Below are 19,212 nucleotides of genomic sequence, written 5' to 3'. Positions count from 1 at the left end.
TCTTATTAAATGTTGAAAATCATCATTTGAATCATATCCATAAATTTTCAAAAAATGAATATATTCAGATACTACCAAGAATTTATAAAATTTGTAGGTCGAATTCTGTAATTTTGCTTTCATAAAAATGGAACTGAGTTAATTAAAGATGAATGTGAATATAATACAGCTTTCGTAAAAATTTTAGCTCTTTCCATCTCGAAGAATTGTAGTTTTCAAATTGGGAAACAGTCTGTTTCAATTTTAATATTAAGCGTTTACTATGCTGAAATAATTTTCCAAGAAGAATAAGAATTAATCTCTATTCCATAACAAGCAGTATGTGGGGTGAATGACTCATATTTTTTGAGAGTATCTGATTATATTATCTTAGCATTTCACAAAAAGGTGTCTGCTTAATTAAGAAATATATGCTATCATTCTTATCCTAGAATTTTCTGATAAGAATTTTGAATTCCAATATTATTGTTAATTTATTTCTGTGGTTCATAACCTTAGTCATCCTCTAGCTTTATTTTTTTATCAATTGCCCTGAAATTTTCATTAATTACTTCACAAACAAAATAATTAGACCGAAAAGTAATATTTTGTTTACATCACGAGAAGTTTCAACTTTTATAATGCTATAAAAAAGTGAAGTAAGAAGGTCGGAAGTTCTAATTTGAAGTATGTAATCAGTGAATGAATGAAGTTTTGTTTCTTGTGAAGTTGATTACACTCGATTTTTAGGTGAAAATTCATAAGTTACGATGGAGGTGTTATGGAAAATGTAATTTTTTTTTTCAAAATTTAAGCCACATTTCATCTCGAAAATTTTTTCATATTGGATTTATTTGAATACAAAACTCACCCTATCCTGACTAGAAAATTTTTTTGGGTAACCTTGTTTTGGGGAGGTAAGTAAACATAATATCAAAGTACCAAGATTTTTCTAAATGCTATTTTTGGTACTTTTAGATGGCCAATTTCGATATTATGTGGAGTATTTAGTTATTAGTATACATTTAATTCAAAGGGCAACCTTGACATTTCCACAGTTTCTGTTATTTGTTTTATGTGAACATCTATTCTTTTATTTATTCACTTTGTAATAGGCTTTCTCAGCAATGTCCAATATTTCTAAAAAATCATCTAAACTTACATCATAGGCTTCAAAAACACTTTGAAATAAACAAAGACCTTATCCAAATTTATCTGAAATATCTTTTTATCTCTATTCTTTAAACATTCAGAAAAGGTTGGACTAGTAATTTATATATTGAAATAGGAAAAATATACTTTTGAATACTTGTCTGAATGAAATGAATCGTTAAAAAATGTGTTATTTCAAATTATACTTCATGTAGCATAAAATACATCGATGATTTCATTTATGCCTATGTTCAGTTATATTGTATCTTTACTTATGCCATTAATAGCTTTCTAAAAATTGATGAAGGTGTACAATTCAATCAGATAGACTTTAACTTTTTAGATTTTGGGAGTTGACAGAATCCTTCACCTACTCTCAATTTAAGTCCATTATTCCAGAACAATGGCTGGAAATCCAGGCTTGGAACAACTAATTCCTGTTGTCAATAAGTTACAAGATGCATTCACACAACTCGGTGTTCATTTAACTCTTGATCTGCCCCAAATCGCAGTAATTGGTGGTCAATCGGCTGGTAAAAGTTCAGTCCTTGAAAATTTCGTAGGCAGAGATTTTCTTCCCAGGGGTTCGGGTATAGTTACCCGTCGTCCTTTGATTTTACAACTTATCAACAGTAACACTGAATATGCAGAGTTCCTTCATTGCAAAGGGAAGAAGTATGTTGATTTTGACGAAGTTCGTAGAGAAATTGAGGCAGAAACAGATAGAGTTACTGGCAGTAATAAGGGTATTTCTAACATTCCTATTAACTTGAGAGTTTATTCACCTAATGTATTGAATCTAACTCTTATTGACTTACCTGGTCTTACAAAAGTACCTATAGGTGATCAACCTATCGACATTGAACAACAAATACGATCTATGCTTCTTCAGTTTATTAAAAGGGAATCTTGCCTTATTCTTGCTGTTACACCTGCTAATACTGATTTAGCGAATTCTGATGCTTTGAAACTGTCAAAAGAAGTAGATCCTCAAGGAATACGTACAATAGGTGTAATAACAAAATTAGATTTAATGGATGAAGGTACTGATGCTAGAGATATTTTGGAAAATAAACTTCTTCCACTAAGAAGAGGATATATCGGAGTTGTCAATCGATCACAGAAAGACATTGATGGTCGTAAAGATATAAATGCTGCTCTTGCTGCAGAAAGAAAATTTTTCCTGAGTCATCCATCTTATCGTCACCTGGCGGACAGACTGGGTACCCCATATTTACAACGTGTTCTAAACCAACAACTCACAAATCACATTAGAGAGACACTGCCTGGACTTCGAGACAAACTACAGAAACAACTTCTTACCCTTGAGAAAGATGTTGACCAATTTAAAAATTTTCGACCTGATGATCCAGCTATTAAAACAAAAGCCATGCTCCAGATGGTACAACAACTAACTACGGATTTTGAGAGAACAATAGAGGGATCAGGTTCTGCACAAATAAATACAAATGAATTATCCGGTGGTGCTAAGATAAATCGTCTGTTTCATGAACGATTTCCATTCGAAATAGTCAAGATGGAGTTTGATGAAAAAGAATTACGTAGGGAAATTGCTTTTGCCATCCGTAATATCCATGGTATAAGGGTTGGTCTTTTCACGCCCGATATGGCTTTTGAGGCTATAGTAAAGAAACAAATAAGTCGTTTGAAAGAACCTAGTTTGAAATGCGTCGATTTAGTTGTAACAGAATTGTCCAATGTTGTGCGAAATTGTGCTGAGAAGATGATGGCATATCCTCGTTTGAAGGAAGAGGTGGAAAGGATCATAACAACTCAAGTCAGACAGAGAGAACAGAGATGCAAGGATCAGATCTGCCTCCTTATAGACTGCGAACTAGCTTATATGAACACTAATCACGAAGATTTCATTGGTTTTGCCAACGCACAGAGTCAGTCTGAAAGCTCTGTCAAGACTGGAACCCACGGTGCTCTTGGAAACCAGGTTATTCGTAAAGGCTATATGTGCATACACAATTTAGGTATTATGAAAGGGGGCTCTAGAGACTATTGGTTTGTTCTGACGGCAGAGAGTATTTCCTGGTATAAAGATGAGGACGAAAGAGAGAAGAAGTTCATGCTACCTCTGGATGGATTGAAGCTTAGGGATGTTGAACAAGGTAGGTTGTATTCTATTCCAGAAGGGATTTATGCTTTTTGTGCACATGTCGAATAACATACCATACCAAAAATGGGTTAAGTTAAGATTTAAATGAGTTCACAATTACATATCAAATTCAATATAAGAATGTTCAATTCAAAACACTCATCATATAACCTGGGATAGGTTTTGGTGGCTCCATTCGAACAGGATTGCTTGTCTCAGACATCTATATATAAGTGTTTTTAATATATGCTTTGTGGTGGTTAAGAAAGATTGTCTTTTTATGGATATCAGCCATCGGTCCACTGTGGAAGGTGTTTGTTTCATTTTCCATTGTTGAGGTGCAATTAAAGTATGGAAGAATTAATAGTCTACTAACATATTTTATAGGTCGAAATAGGCGTAAAAGTTCTATCTTTTCGGATATATTAGATGATATGCAAATAGGTATGTATCTTGTTTGTTCTTTTTTTTTTTTCATTCAGTCTTTTTGAGGTTCCGTATTCAAAAGGAGAATTTATGCAAATCCAACAAATGAACATTAGTTGTGATGTCCCAACTAATTACATTTTTATAAAAAAAAATATTCAAAATTTCACTCTGAAACAATGAGGTAAAAAGATTGTTTATAATTTATGTTCGTAGCCTAGGATTCTGTGAGATCCCTCAGAAGTTTAGAGTTTGTGGGAGTTAGGAAAAATAGTTGTAACCTATGGTATATAGTCCATCTCTCAGGTATATAGTCCATTTATTTTAACAATGACATGCCGTCAATGATTGAAGGGAATTGTTGTTACCAGACTGTCAAATCAATTCTTTTACTACTCACAAATATGTGTAATAACTGTGTCAACATAATTTATTATTATATTAATGCATATCATCCTCAAAATTCCAATCTATAAAGACGTCATCAAATAGGGAAATATTTTTTATACAGTCAAATAGTCTTTTATTCAAGAAGACCAGACTTGTGGAAAAAAATGAATAGATTTTGCACCGCGATAATGAATTTCTGGACAAAATCATTAAGGGCGAACTAGGGACTACTGCACTCTTATCCACAGAATTTTTACTATGGTTTTACTTCGTTTCTATAACGATATTGTAAGCAGAAAAATTCAGTAGAAATCTGCATTTTCTATAAAATCACAATATTTCACACCCAATGAAAATCATTGAACAACATACTTATTTTCCTAATATGGATCCGACTGATCATTTCTCTTACCAAAACTCAAATCACCACACGAGAAGGTAACCTGTGCTTCAGTTTCAGAACTGAAGGTCGATTCCTGAAATGGCGTTTAAAAATTATTCTGCTAGTTGTATTATCAGAAGATTCTCCTACTTCGGAGGCAATACAATAAATTTGAGTTCTTATTAAAGTGTTTTTCAATGAGATGTTTCATTTCGAAAATAAAAAAGAAGTATATTTCAAGATAAATCAATAGATTTTATTTTATTAACAATGGAAAACTGTATCAGCCAAATGGCCCCCACGACTAAGGTTGCAGCACAATATCCTTTTCATGAACATTTCCATAACCAATCCGCACATTTGAGGCCCGGTAGCGCAATCTATTCACCGTAACAGTTGCATCAGTTCCATATCCGAATAAGTAAGGTTCAATCATACTACCAGTTCAAAAACCACTCCAAACTGTGACACGTTGAGGATGGAGAAGCTTTTCAACAATCCTTCTGTTAGCATTGAACATAATATTCGACTGAAGTTGTAGTCATCACATTCTGATTTACAGAATCTTTATGAGCATTTATTTAATGTTTCGACAACTACGTTTTCATGTTCAGAAATATGTTTCCGAAGATGTCAAAATCGTTTTTGAAACCTTTGTTAAACGCTTATAAAGATAAAAAGTGTGGTTATTACAATTTCAGCAATCTTTTGATATTATTTTTTTTTTAATTAGTCCTATCAAAGCTAATAACTAAATTTCAAATATATTGATGGAGATGATTTTTGAGAACTTAGACCGAAACGTCAAGTTTAAACATGGAATAAATAATTTCTTTTTCATCTCTAATAAATTGAAAGCAAAAAAGTTTTTTTTAATCGAATTCTGTTGGAAATTTATTTTTCTCTACATCCCCAAAACTTTTTGGCAGATACTGACGCGTTTGGGAATAATAATACAATGATTCGTCAACACCCTCGTCCCTTATCAATGTTTTATTCGGGTAAGTGTTAAGGTTGAAGCTGACCTGTTGAGACATGCCTAACAGTGAATTTTCTGCTTCCCCTCCTTTATTGCCTCTGGAGTTTGGTTTGTAGCTTTGTTATTATGGGTCTGTAGATAACGAAAAATATGTTCCTTGTAATTATTCTGAAGGAGTTTGAATGCTTCATATTATTGATTGAACAAAAATATTATTCACCACATCTTATTTTTTTTTAATATACATTTACCTAGGTGGATTGTTATTTTCTTCTTTTCACGGTGGACATATCCCATATTTACTAATCAATTCCTATAAAATGATTTTATGAACTCCTCTAACTACTACTAACAGTTCAATTGATGACCATGACAATTTTTTGGGTAGTTATTAGGAAGAGCTTAGGAGTTATCAGCTTAGCATGGAGTGATATTGGGAATCATCTTTTCTCTTTGTATAGGGTAGGGTTGGTTACTACAATAATATAGTAGTTGAAAATTTTTTATTATTAATCAAACGATTTATAATAAAGAAATTGTAATGGAAATGAATCTGATTCATTCCCTACTAATGAATATTTTCATTGAATGGTTTTTATCAAATCCAGGATTAATCTGATGAAAGATTTTGACTCAATTGAATAAATATTTTGGGGGATCATGTTGTATAATTGTTGTTGTACTTTTCGGTGACATTAGAGGTGTAACATGATGAACAAAAGAGGTGCTTTCGGTTGAGATGCATTTATGAAGAAGTGTTGAGGGAACGGTTTATAGGGCTATTGCCTATGTGATGATCATCACTTCTGGCAGTATGACCTCCACAAATTTTGGCCCAATCAAACCACCAAATTTGAGATGAGGGAGTGTCACAACAAGACATTAGTAATCACATATCGTCAATGTCTAGAGATACACTTATTTACAATATCGCCTAACACATTGATTACTAGTTTGACTTTTAACGTTTTTTCCTTTCATCCAAAATCATTGCAATACAGCCTCCAGAATGAGCCTAATGTACCGGGTTTTTCACTATAATTTAACCCCCCCTTTAACTTTGTTAATAAAAGAGGTACAAAAAAATGTTTTCTACAAAAGTTTAACGAAATCGACCAGTGTTTTTTAAAATGATTTCACAAAATGAAATATAGGGTGGGCAACATATTGATAGCAACTTCATTTTATCAAATGGAACGTCCTGTATATTTTTCTATATTTGATTAGCTCTTTTTCCCTTGATTTCGAATATATAAATATGTTTGGCCTATCTCTCTTATTCTGAGTACCACAGAGTTTCAAATTTTAAGAACCACCTGGCAAGCTAAGTAATCAGTTTTCGAGTGGAAGGCTGCGATAACTCAAAATACCCTTTTTTGAGTTATCTCGTTGGCAACGATATGACATACGTTTTTCACTAAAAATTGGAATTGGATCATTTGGATGCAACTTCATATATTCCCTCCTTGTAGCTTTCTCATTTTTATTGTTCGCCACATAAAGCGAAAATATTTCAAATTTTTCCGCTTCTGTGTAGCTCTATGTTATAAATCGTTGAATTCAAAAAAGGGCATTCTGAATTATCGCAGTCTTCCAATTGAAAACGGATTACTTAGGTGGTTCTTAAAATTTGAACCTCTGTGCTACTCAGAATAAGAAAGATAGGCCAAACATATTTTATATATTCGAAATCAGGGGAAAAAGAGCTAGTCAAATATAGAAAAAGATACAGGGTGTTCCATTTGAAAAAATGAAGTTGCTATCAATATGTTGCCCACTCTGTATATATTTTGTTTTGTGAAATCATTTTAAAAAGCACCAGTCGATTTCATGAAACTTTTGTAGAAAACATTTTTTTGTATCTCTTCTAGTAACAAAATTAAAGGGGGGGTCAAATTATGGTGAAAAACCCAATACAAGCGAACAAAAGACGAAAATTTTGAAAAATTCTATCTATCTTCTACCTATCGCTTAGCAATACACAAAGCCAGAACATAATACTGCCCAACATCCACCAAGCAAGAAAAAACAAAGGTGATCAATAAACAAATCGAGAAAACCGAGTGCTGATTTTGACCTCTCTAAAATTTTCACAATTTACGTTTTTTTTCTATCTCACTGAATCATAAGTCTAATGGCTAGTCGCACCATTTGCCTGAACATTGATTCAAAATTTAAACATTGATTACTTTCTGATTTCTCTTAAGAAATCTGATTTCTCTTAAGAAATCGGAAAGTAATCAATGTTTAAATTTTGATCAATGTTTAGGCAAATGGTGCAACTGTCCATAAGTCTAATACTTTGATTTTGTTGAACTATTGCTCAAAAATAAGATAAATACGTGTGAAAACCGTAACAAAATCCTTTCACTTTCAAAAATTAGCTTGTAAAGACAGACAAAAATCCAAAAAAAACTTTTGTATGTTTTTCTATTGTATGTATAGATTGCCAAATTATATTATATATGTGTATTACTTCTAATGTCACTGAGTACATTTTCATGAAAAATGTTCCTTAAAAATTAGAACAATCAGAATATAATTTTGTGCAGTTCATTAAATGCTCAAAGTTTTTGATTCAATAAAAATTTTTAGGTTTCATGTCGAGAAGACACATGTTCGCCCTTTTCAATCCAGAAGGCAGGAATGTTTACAAGGATTTCAAACAACTGGAATTAAGCTGTGAAACAGTCGATGAAGTGGATTCATGGAAGGCTTCCTTCCTCCGTGCTGGGGTTTATCCAGAGAAGCAAGTAGAACAAGAAAACCAAGACAATCCAGGTGAAAATATCACCAGTTCTATGGATCCCCAGCTAGAAAGACAAGTTGAAACAATAAGGAACTTGGTGGATAGTTATATGAAGATAGTAACGAAAACAACAAAAGATTTAGTGCCGAAAACCATCATGTACATGATCATCAACAATTGTAAGGATTTCATTAATGGGGAACTTTTAGCTCATATTTACGCTAGTGGGGATCAATCCCAACTCATGGAAGAAGCACCTCATGAAGCCCAAAAACGGGAAGAAATGATTAAAATGTATCACGCTTGCAAGGAAGCTTTGAGAATCATTGGAGATATTTCTATGGCAACCGTCTCCACTCCAGTACCGCCACCAGTTAAGAACGATTGGTTAGGAAGTGTTGGTAATCCTAGACTGTCCCCACCAAGCCCTGGTGGAGTTAGGAAAGCTCCTCCAACAATGTCTTCTGTCGCTTCTAGGGCGCCCCCGCCACCTCCCTCAACAAATAGACCAGTTCCTATTATTCCAAGTAGACCAGGCGCGGGGGCTCCCCCTCCAATGCTCCCAAACAGACCAGGACCTGGTGCTCTCCCACCTCCACTCATTCCTACAAGGCGTTAAATTGTAAAGTTGGTGCGAATCAAAGTCTACAGTGTAAGCACACTTGATACTAAAAAATTAAACGTGACAATGAGGAATATTTATATCCAATGTGCAGAACTATATTATTTTTATAAAAAGTGTATTATAAAAGATACTACAATTAGTAACTATCTCCTTTTATTTATATATGAAACTTATATACTACCAAAAATATATAATGCTAAGCTATGGCATGTTATTCAGCAAAAATTAGAATTTCTGAATTTATTTATGGAAAAAGTATTACCTAGAAAATGTGGATGTTTTAGATTTGGAACTGAGTAAATCTAGAAACAATAATCGATTCATCCATTCTGAATGTGTAGTGAGACAAATACCAAATGTACGAAATATATGTGCTGGGTAGAAAATTAGATTTGCTGAATAATATTAAAAAAGTGCACTTATGTAGACCTTAGGTTAATTTTTCATAAGTGTTTAAGAAACAAGTGATATTGAAATGAATCATTGTTTTGTAGTTTAAAACCACAGTTCTAATTTTTCTAAACAGATTCACAATTTGCTGTTGAGTTTTGATGAAGTATGTATATTTTTGTATATTAAAGTGATTTTTATGAAAATATAGTATTGCATCTTATAAAATGTATTAAAAATATCTGATACAAATCTGCATAATTTGTTTGAAAACTTTCATATTATTTTTGTACTTTGGAAATAGTTTAGAGCTCTTGTGAGATGTGTATTGCTTCAATAGTAATTACAAGATTAGTTGGAAGAAATATATATTCACAAGCCCAAATTGATCGATATTACCTACACATTGATTGTAAACGTATTAGCAGTAGCTGTAATAATAAATTGTTCAATTCATTATATGCAGTATGAGTATTAAATAGGTGTTTGCTGACAGATATTTCATTTATCCCTAATAAAAAAAATTTTTTTGATACCTTTTACTTCTTTTCTTGAAGATTTTATTTTGGAAAAAAGGAAAATATTTTATTGAACACAAAAATGTTATCATTTCAGGTGGGATAAAAAAACCCATCTAAAGTTTATATTTATTGATACTAACAGATTTTCTGATATAAACTAGATATTTAGCTTAGACCAGATGGTTCAACATCTTTTGTAGTTGCAGGCTGTTGAGTAGTTTGCTGCAAAAGATTTTTACTGAACCATGAAGGTCTTGGCTTCTTCATTTCTACTATAGGCTGACCTTCATATTCCCCTTCTAAAGTACTTTTCTCATTTTCATACAATACAACCACTTCTTTTTCTATAGGTTGTAGTCCAAGTTTTTCCTGTATTGCTTCTTTCATATCCTTTGTTTCATTCATTATCCTTTTATAACATGTAGGACAAAGAATTCCTATTTCATGATGATCTCCGCAAGCGTTACAAATTCTGATATTGGTTTTGGGTTGTAAAATTTTCATTACATATTTAGGAGATCCGTACTTCATCTTTAGCCTTTTCTCAATTGTTCTCCTATGTTTAGGAACAGCCCACAAAAATCCATTTCCAATGAGGCTTTCCAAAGAAAATGGTTCCTTGGGTTGGACTCGGTTGGTTTCTATAGAAGCCAAACAATAAGCAGGAGGAGGTAGCCTATTAAACCCTAAAATTAAGTTTAAAGTTTGTTCCAACTTCAAGATGGAATTACTCAATCGAGAAATCAATGAAGAAACCATTTTATTGGTTATTTACTCATTTGGTTTGTTAGGTTCCGAATTAGGTTATAGTATAGCACCATAGAAGGCCAGTGCATAGCACAGAGTCTTATATTTAATATGTTGGTTTTTATTCAACAGAACTTTATCGAAAATGATGGATTTTAGCGTCTGTGTATTAATTCCAGTTAAATAGTTTATCGGCGTGCAGACAAATTTTCAATTCTGGAAAAAGTACCTCTGTCCTCAATTACATACTACAATTATTTGGTGGTCATAGGATAGAGGAAACAGGAAAGTATAAATCTTAATATTGGCAGCACAGAACACTAAATATATAATTGGCAGCATTGTTTGAAATTACCGGGTAAATTCGTTATAAACATTTTTGTATCTTCATCTGAAGATATATCTTTTATCAATTTAGGTTTAACCAATAGGTAAACAATAAATGGCAAATAATAATATAAGATATCCGTTACATTTATATTCCAAAGAATATAAATTTTTTGCATTTCGTAAATTGAACAAGAAAATGAAGCAGTCCTTGATCTCCATAAGAAACGATTTTAAAAGAAATTCTGCAACTATTAAGTCCAAAGACAACATCAAATCTGTTGTTCGTGAAATTATTCCAATGCATTTCTTTGGTTGTAGAAAAAATAAGAAATTATTCGTTCAGATTGTAGACAGAATTTTGAATCATAGGCTGAGGGAATTTGTACATATTTCCTTACTATGTAAAGACTTTGAAAGAAAATTTGAGTGGTCTGATAACATTGAAAAAGAAGACGATTTTCTTGAAATTTTAAGAGATGTTAATTTGTACTTATTAGAGAAATGTATCAAACCTTTTATTAAGAGACATTTCTTCCCAGTGTTTAATGGCAAATCTTATAGAACTGATTTGGTTCTCAAATGTGAATGGCAATGCTTCCAAAATAAGGTTTTCGATGAATTGGTTTCAAAGAAACATGTTAAATTAAAAGATAAATATGCCGATGAATTACCTAGAGGAGCTCTTAGAATATTACCGAAAGAAAATTGTGATAGTTTAAGCTATCGGCCGATTATATGTTATTTCCGAAAAAATGAATCCGTTGAAAGTTTCCAATACATAAAACAAATAAAGAACAAGCTAAAACTATACCTTAAAGAAAAGAGAGTGAATCCAAGTCTCCATAAATCTTGGGCAGAATTTGTTGAAAAATCTGGTTTCCAAATGATTTATGGGATAAAAGTTGATGTTAAAGATTCATTTGGTAGTATTAATATAAATAAATTGTGCTGGCTGATTGAAGCAATACCAAGGAGGGTTCTAACAGATGAAGATAAGAATAATATAATAAATAGAGTTAAAAAGCAGTATATATCTTTTAAAAGACATAATGCTAAAAGAAGAATTATACTAAGATGGTGTCATGGTTTATTACAAGGCGATAGACTTTCTTCACTTTTATGTGACCTTTACTATCTTTTTCTTATTGATCAAAATCTTCTGAAAAACTGTATGATTGGGACCTTTTTCTTCCATCGTTTCGTTGATGACTACATATTCTGTTCAACAAAGAGAGAAAATGTTGAAAACTTTGTTTCAATTCTGACCCAATCTCATGTTTTGAACGAAGATAAAATATTTTCCAATTTATTCAATAGTATGAATGTAGAGCTGCCCTACTGTGGCTATACATTTAATTTATGTACTAAAGAAGTTAGTATAGGATTTAGTAAAAAAAAATTAATTTTGAGAGATAAATTAAAGTTATGGAATGATAATCTTTACAGTTCTCCAGGAACATACTTGACAAATGTTATGAAATTTAGCTCTGCCAGTTTTTACTTCAGCAAAGTTATTTTTAGCACTCACTATAATAATGAAGAAACAATTTTGAAAATATATTTTCAAAGCATGATTTATTTAGCTATGAAATTTCATTGTGCTTTTATGGAGTTAAAAAATTATCATAAAGAATTTTGCTCCAATCAGTCTAATCTAAGTGATAGAATAATAAGAATCATTAAAAAGTATTCAGAAAAAACAATGCTAATCATAAAGAATTCTAAAGGAAGCTTATTCCATGGCGATATCAATATTGAAATTTTGCTAGCTATTGGTGTACGAGGATTTATATTGATGTTTCAAAATTATTCTGGAATTTACAAGGGAATAGTGAGGTTATTGAAAAAGAAAATATTTATGAAGATAACGTTTTTTGGAGATCTGAATATTTCGTTTTTTAGTAAAATACCTTCAAACATGATAATCTAGTCGTCTAGTTGTAATTAAGTTGCAGATATCAAGGATTTATATGGAAAAAAATCATGTTGATTGTATCTTTCATTTTATCAAAGATTGTGATAAATGTTTATTGTTATTGTTTCTATTTTTCACTTTTTTTTTTTTTTGGATTGTATATCTATATTTTACTTTTCTTTAACTCATTTTTCAATAAAAACGTTTTTATGTGTATCTAATTTTATTATACGTTTATAGGGAATAATAAAATACATATTTTGTGTATATAAATAACGCACCAATTACGGGTAATAGCACCTGTGGGCTATTATTATTATTCAGATCATAGACCTATAATAACATGGACCAAGCCTCACGTGGCTTCTACTCACTGCGCTCTGCGGACTATCGAAGAGAGAGAGGTGTTGTGAAGGAAGGAAGTAGAAAGGCAGAAAACGCGAATTTACTAAGGGAATAGCGCGTTTTAATTTTTTTTTTGGAGAAATATTGAGTTTTTCGCATGAGTTGATTATTGAAATAGCTAAATGGCTATGGGAATAAAGTGTTTTTAATTTTTTCAATGAGAAATATTGAGTTATTCGGATGGAATTAGAATTGAAAGAGCTTGATATGGCTATTGGAATAGCGCGTTTTTAATTTTTTTTTGGAGAAATATTGAGTTTTTCGCATGAGTTGATTATTGAAATAGCTAAATGAAACACATTTGGTAATGTTTAGGGACATATTTTTATAATATTTCAAATTTCTTCAAAAGAAAAGCGAATTTAATTGAGTGTTCGATCTGATAGAAAATATTTTTTATTTCTATTCTTGAGTTTTCAGGGGGTTCAGTATATGAACAATATAATAGATAATTAAATTTATATTCGATATCATATAGCTACAAGTGTAGGAACCTTAGACATTTAAAAATTTGTGATTAATAAATAACACCTACAAAAAGAGCATTTATGAAATTTTTAAAATTTGATATCTGTTGCCTGTAGAACGAAATGGCTTGAACATTTTTGAAAAATAAACTGAGTGTTATTGGGGATGAATAGTATTGTTTTTTTTCCTATTGAAGGGGGCGGACTTTATTATAGGAAAGTCTTTTTCATTTCAATATACATTTTCCTTTTGTCTTTTGGTGTAAAAAGTTACTTCAAATATTATACGATGCTTTATTATTTTTTTTTGACAAAATAAAAAAATATAAAATAAATATCAATATAAAAAAATATGATAAATATATCTGGCGGACGGATTCGAATCCGGGCATATTTGTTTCGAATCTAGAATGATGAAAAATTCAAAACTCCGGATCTAAGAAGGGTATTCATTATCATTGTAAAAGGTACACATGTCCTCAATATCATAATTGTTTGTCAAGTTTTCGAGAGATTTTTGAGAAGATTATTGAATTTGTTTCTTTAATTTTTAGCTTTTAAAATTTTTGGATCGTGTTCTTGAACCAGGAGGGTAAATGCGATATAGATAACAATTTTTGTTTTTATAGTTTCTAGATATAGATGGAAAGACAAATTTTTGTATTCAACACGTAAACGGGTTGATTTTTTTTTCTCATAGAATACCAAAGATTCATTATTAGAAATAATAAACAAAGGTATTTATAAAGGTTGGTAGTTGAAGGAAAAACTCATACTATACTTTCATGAATGTCATCAAGCATAATTAGATTAGGCAAAGGAACAGAGATTAAAACATCAAAAATCCCTGAATTAAATAAAATCCTTTTTATATTAAGATTCCCGTCATATAGGTACAATTGTCGCATGATAGCTATTATCTGTCTGAAGAACACTTATACTTCTGATTACAAGAATTAATAAAGGTGTAATAGATATGAAGGTATTAAAAATTAATAAAATAGTAATACGTACGTGTTTATTATATGAAAGTATTAAAAATGTATAAAACATGAGAATTAATTAAACATATTTATTCATAGAGAGATCCTCAATTGCAAAATCTAGACATATTATAAAATCCTTCCTGCAGACGAAGTTACAGGCAAAAGGTGTGTAATATTCAGGTGAAATATACAATACAATAACAGTTTCATAATAGTAATAAGGATTCGAAATAACCCATTTTATGAAATTAATATAGATCTCTATGATAACCACATATACAAAATTTGTTATTTCAAACCCTTATCATGAAACTGTTATTGATGTTTAAAATGAATTATTTTTGTCAATGTACTTCTTATCCTTGACTCAACTTCATTGGACGTGTTATTAATATGATGGAGACGTATGGTTAGATAATTTTTCAAAATTAATTTAACTAATTGTAAGTTATGACCTTGAAGTGGGTCTTGCTCCATTGAGTGCTCAGTGAGCTCTGTAAAGATTTTATTCAAGTTTATTTTTCTTAGACAAAGCATTATCATTTTATTTATTATGTTAGCCTCAGAAAAGTTACTCATTGTTTTTATTACACTTTCTGCCATTATACATATTTTTACAACATCCGAAGAAGGTTTACACAGCCCTCCTCTATTTTTTCTTATTAAAAGTGCTGAGGCTGTATTGGCAGAAGTGAGTGATTTAGCACAAATATTGCAATTAATAAGCCTCATCATCCTTTTACTTATGAATCCAGCAATATATTCAATTATATCGGCAAAATAAGCACAATTTGAAATTTCTTTAAATGGTAAATATGTGTTAAAATCATTGACTTCAAGATCATCAACATTCAATGAATCTAATGAATTTGTGTTCATCATATAGGTGGAAGATGTAACATTTAAAATGCTTGTTTTATCTTGTGCCAAGCAATTTGCACTTTCTGGTGACACTAATTCACAATGAATCAAGACCCTTTTATAAGCCCCTTCAAACTGTTTTGCTGTGGGATTATTGTTGAAACCTCCTCGAGATCTCATTATAGAAAAAAACATTTCTATATGGTCTTGACTCAGTTTGTAAGTACAAAGGAATTTTAATTTTTTTGTTTTTATTAGATCATCGAATATATTTCGGACACTGATTAAACAAATTATTAGACCAATGAAGCCTGTTTTCCTTCGAGAATTAATGATCAAATTTCCTGTTTTATCCTTGATACAACTCAAATATTTTATAGAACTTTCTATGGTTTCTTTTATGAAATTTTCATTCTCTATGCATAGAGGTTTCTTGGATATGATTTTGTTTAAAAAATTCCTACTGTTCAAAATATCAAAAATAGTGTTCATTTTTCTGCAATAATCAACAAGGGGTTGACATCCTTGGAATTGTGGAATATGTAAATCCTTATTACAATATTCTAGAGCATCAGCAACACTTGAACTAAACATTTCCACTGCTAATTTTACTTTCATTTTTTCTTTTTGGTAATTTAAATGCCTGTTCCGAATCTTAGTAGCTGCATGAAGTCCAGATTGGTTTTGAAGTTTGACCAGTTCTGAGAAAAAATTAAAATTAATTTTTTCATTTTCTTCATTGTAAAAAAAGCCCCAATCACCAAGAGTGTTACGGCATAATTTAACCATATGGCAGGGATCCAGAATTACATGAATTTTATGACGTTTAATGGGATGCAGAAAATATGGCTTTATGTCTGGCCAGCTCAAATTTGCTCCTAGAATACTGCACATGGACATATTTGAAGTTATTCCATCAAATGTCAAACTCTTTATAATAACTCCTGTGTCTTCCAATTGTATCAAGCAACCTTTTACTAGATTTGCTTTTTGTTCAGCAGTTAGAGCATCAATTAAAAAATAAGCAATGGGAACTTTCCATCGAGCATTTAATGCAACAAGCATAAACACTAGTGCATTTTTGGCCCTAGGAATGCCATCGCTATCTTCAATTCCCGTTCCAAAATTAATATATCCTACATGCCTCGATCCTGTCCATTCCACATGCTCTTTGATCGACATTTCGTCCATTACCAATCCAGCTAGCAATTGTTTCCCCTTCTTTTTTTCTACCTCAACCCTGATTTTGACAGCTCTTATAGCCTCTACTGTATACCCCGGTGAGCCATCAACTGAACTGCACCATTTTAATAATGTTTGAGGATGTGGCAGCGAATCCTTTCCAAAAGTGGTTCTAATATAATTGTAGGCAGATGAGGAATAAAAATTGAGAGTGAGAGCGAAACTTCTCAACTCTGGAGGAAATTTTCCTTTTCTACCTTCCAACTGCCTAGAAAGGAGTTGCTTTTCTGCTTCCGGAACACATTCCTATAGGAAATCAAAATTAATTTAATCTTTTGTATAAATAAAAAATCAGAACTCTTATGGCCTCTGAAAATAAATATGTTTTTCTTCCTTCCAAATTAGGCCGGCAATTACCTTCAGAACATTCCATCATGCAGAATAATAAAAATTAAGAATAACAATAAAAAATGCAAGCTAATAAAATTTAAAGAAAGCACTGCAAATTTCCTACTTTGGTTTATTATTTCCTCTTTCGTCATAAAAAATTATAATAATCATCTTATTCAAATGCAGGATAATTACTTCCAAAATCCAAATAAAATTATTGAAGAAAAAACCAATGCTATGAGAGCTAGGACTTCCTTGTATTCAGTATCATTGTAGCAAAATTTGTTGTCATTGTCATAATTGTATGATCGTCAGAAGAATGAAAATGAAAATTAGGCATTGGACAATGAAAGACGTTATAAAACCGATAAATATGATTATTATTATATCGGAAAAATATATGATTGTCAAGTTTCCAAGAAATAAATTTGTTCAAATTCTTGAATTTTTGGTCACTACCATACATAAAACCTGTTTCACAACAGGTTCTAAAAGAATTAATGATGTATAGCAGCTGATTTTTTCATCTAATTTCATGCAAATAGCTCTTATAGTTGATGGGAAATCCTCTGGACGCCAGGCATACAAGTCTTTTTTATTCTGAAACATTAACTATGAAATTAAGAGGTTTTGAATTATATATTTCCTTGAGGGAGTCCAAAAGTTCATTATTTGAAATAATAGACCAAAAAGACCTCATTCAAAGAAGCAAGAAAGCTAAAAAAAAATATGTATATTCTCTTCTTCTTTTTCATGCTTTAAAAATTTGTTGAACTACAATTATACAATACCGCATTCCTCAATACTAAATACCTTCAGTATTATTGATGTTTCAGAAGAAATATGATGTCTGCTTTTTAGCTCATCAAGCAGACTATTGAGATCAGTAATTTTTTTATTTCTCCTGTGTAATTTGCAGTGGAGATATTTGTTTGTTTTCCTGTATTTCTTTATTACTGTCTGGGAAATATTCCAATATTTATTCTGTTTTCTTGGACATTCAAGATCTTTTTCTTCGAAATCTCCCACATTAACAGGATTTCTCTTTCTGAAAAGAATGAAAAATATTTACATACATGAAATTTCAAATTTTTGTTTATTTACCTTTTTCTTATATTTGTCTCAGATTTGAGAGGAGTTAATTCGTGTCTAACAGTGGTGATAGAGGTAGAGGGAATATGAAGTTGTTCTTCAACATGAATTATTCCAGAACCTTCGGTAGAAGTCAAGTTCGAGTTTGGAATATTAGGAACAGTAGATACGGGAGAAGTATCTGGAATACATTAAATGAAAAAAAAAATATGAATGTTTACATCAAATGGTAAAAAGCAAAGTTGCAAATAATCAGAAAGGCATAAAAATATAACTATTTGAACAGTATATTCCATTGAATAGCATATACATGACCTTTACAAATATAGAATTACAAAGCAGTTCGACAAGAGAGTGGCTATGATTACAGCGATACACTCTGTATGTTAATAATAAATAATAATGAATTTCAGAAAAAAATTCATAGCAAATCAAGGAACTATGATATCCCACATGCTCATAACTATATATACCTAACACTTATTCTTTTTGGGTTCCTAAACTTAAAAACAAAAATAATTTTTTTCAATTTGAAGGATACAGCAACAACTTACTTTCAGTGAAATCTTTAATCAACTTTCTCCTTGTATTTTCTTTCTTGACAAGATGATTTGGAAAATTAAAAACCGATGGTATAGCTCCTTTCTTCAACTTTTTCGTTCCATAGTCATTTATATAATAGTCCTCAGTTTTAAAGTGATGGCTACAAATTACGGCTGTGGCAGAAGGTTTGTAGTCTTTCCTCCTCATTGCCATGACCCATTTCTGTTTCAGCACTTCATTTTTCGGAAACCTGTGAAAATATTCAAGAAAATAAATGATATATTACTTCATGTTTACTTACCTATGAAATTTCACTCCCGACTCTTTTTTGAATCTCACAACACAATTATAAGAAGCACACGAAGAAGGCATATTTGAAATTGTTTATTAGTTCAAAAATAAGCACCAGAACACCAACAAACACTCAATAAATTGTTTAAAAATGAAAAATCACCACAAGAAAACACATACAATTAGTTCAGAAATCCAATGTTTTGCCTTTAAACTTTCATCCTTGTCACAATACACCGATATCAATGGTCTCTCTCTAACACTTAGTCCATGTTATTATAGGTC

At 31.2% G+C, this 19,212-nt stretch overlaps 4 protein-coding genes across 7 annotated transcripts; 2 read left to right on the top strand and 2 right to left on the bottom strand.

The window, feature by feature from the left end:
- The first annotated feature begins 470 nt into the window (after nucleotides 1–470).
- Nucleotides 471–9,690, top strand: LOC123671160 (dynamin-like). Of its 4 annotated transcripts, none has more exons than XM_045604860.1 (5): nucleotides 471–666; nucleotides 730–896; nucleotides 1,460–3,269; nucleotides 3,644–3,700; nucleotides 8,029–9,690. In XM_045604860.1, exons 3-5 carry the CDS (start codon nucleotides 1,535–1,537, stop codon nucleotides 8,799–8,801), a joined length of 2,565 nt encoding a protein of 854 aa, XP_045460816.1. In that variant the 5' UTR covers nucleotides 471–666; nucleotides 730–896; nucleotides 1,460–1,534; the 3' UTR covers nucleotides 8,802–9,690. The 4 variants fall into 4 exon arrangements, with proteins under 4 accessions (XP_045460816.1, XP_045460814.1, XP_045460817.1 ...); XM_045604858.1 differs by having other exon boundaries at nucleotides 473–666; nucleotides 1,475–3,269; XM_045604861.1 differs by lacking the exon at nucleotides 3,644–3,700 and having other exon boundaries at nucleotides 474–666; nucleotides 1,475–3,269.
- A 142-nt stretch (nucleotides 9,691–9,832) lies between these two features.
- LOC123671164 (39S ribosomal protein L32, mitochondrial) lies at nucleotides 9,833–10,559 on the bottom strand. Its single transcript, XM_045604865.1, has one exon. The coding sequence runs from the start codon at nucleotides 10,475–10,477 to the stop codon at nucleotides 9,884–9,886; it is 594 nt and encodes a 197-aa protein (XP_045460821.1). The 5' UTR covers nucleotides 10,478–10,559; the 3' UTR covers nucleotides 9,833–9,883.
- A 256-nt stretch (nucleotides 10,560–10,815) lies between these two features.
- Nucleotides 10,816–13,030, top strand: LOC123671161. Its single transcript, XM_045604862.1, has one exon. It carries the CDS (start codon nucleotides 10,908–10,910, stop codon nucleotides 12,723–12,725), a length of 1,818 nt encoding a protein of 605 aa, XP_045460818.1. The 5' UTR covers nucleotides 10,816–10,907; the 3' UTR covers nucleotides 12,726–13,030.
- A 1,553-nt stretch (nucleotides 13,031–14,583) lies between these two features.
- LOC123671163 (THAP domain-containing protein 1-like) lies at nucleotides 14,584–19,210 on the bottom strand. Its single transcript, XM_045604864.1, has 5 exons — nucleotides 18,938–19,210; nucleotides 18,648–18,886; nucleotides 18,106–18,274; nucleotides 17,815–18,049; nucleotides 14,584–17,601 (listed from the first exon to the last, which is right to left on the bottom strand). Exons 1-5 carry the CDS (start codon nucleotides 19,006–19,008, stop codon nucleotides 17,434–17,436), a joined length of 882 nt encoding a protein of 293 aa, XP_045460820.1. The 5' UTR covers nucleotides 19,009–19,210; the 3' UTR covers nucleotides 14,584–17,433.
- Between the last annotated feature and the right edge of the window lie 2 nt (nucleotides 19,211–19,212).

The sequence above is a fragment of the Harmonia axyridis genome, chromosome 1, assembly GCF_914767665.1.
Source record: "Harmonia axyridis chromosome 1, icHarAxyr1.1, whole genome shotgun sequence".
Lineage (NCBI taxonomy): Eukaryota > Metazoa > Arthropoda > Insecta > Coleoptera > Coccinellidae > Harmonia > Harmonia axyridis.
This window is presented reverse-complemented; position numbering and strand designations above follow the sequence as displayed.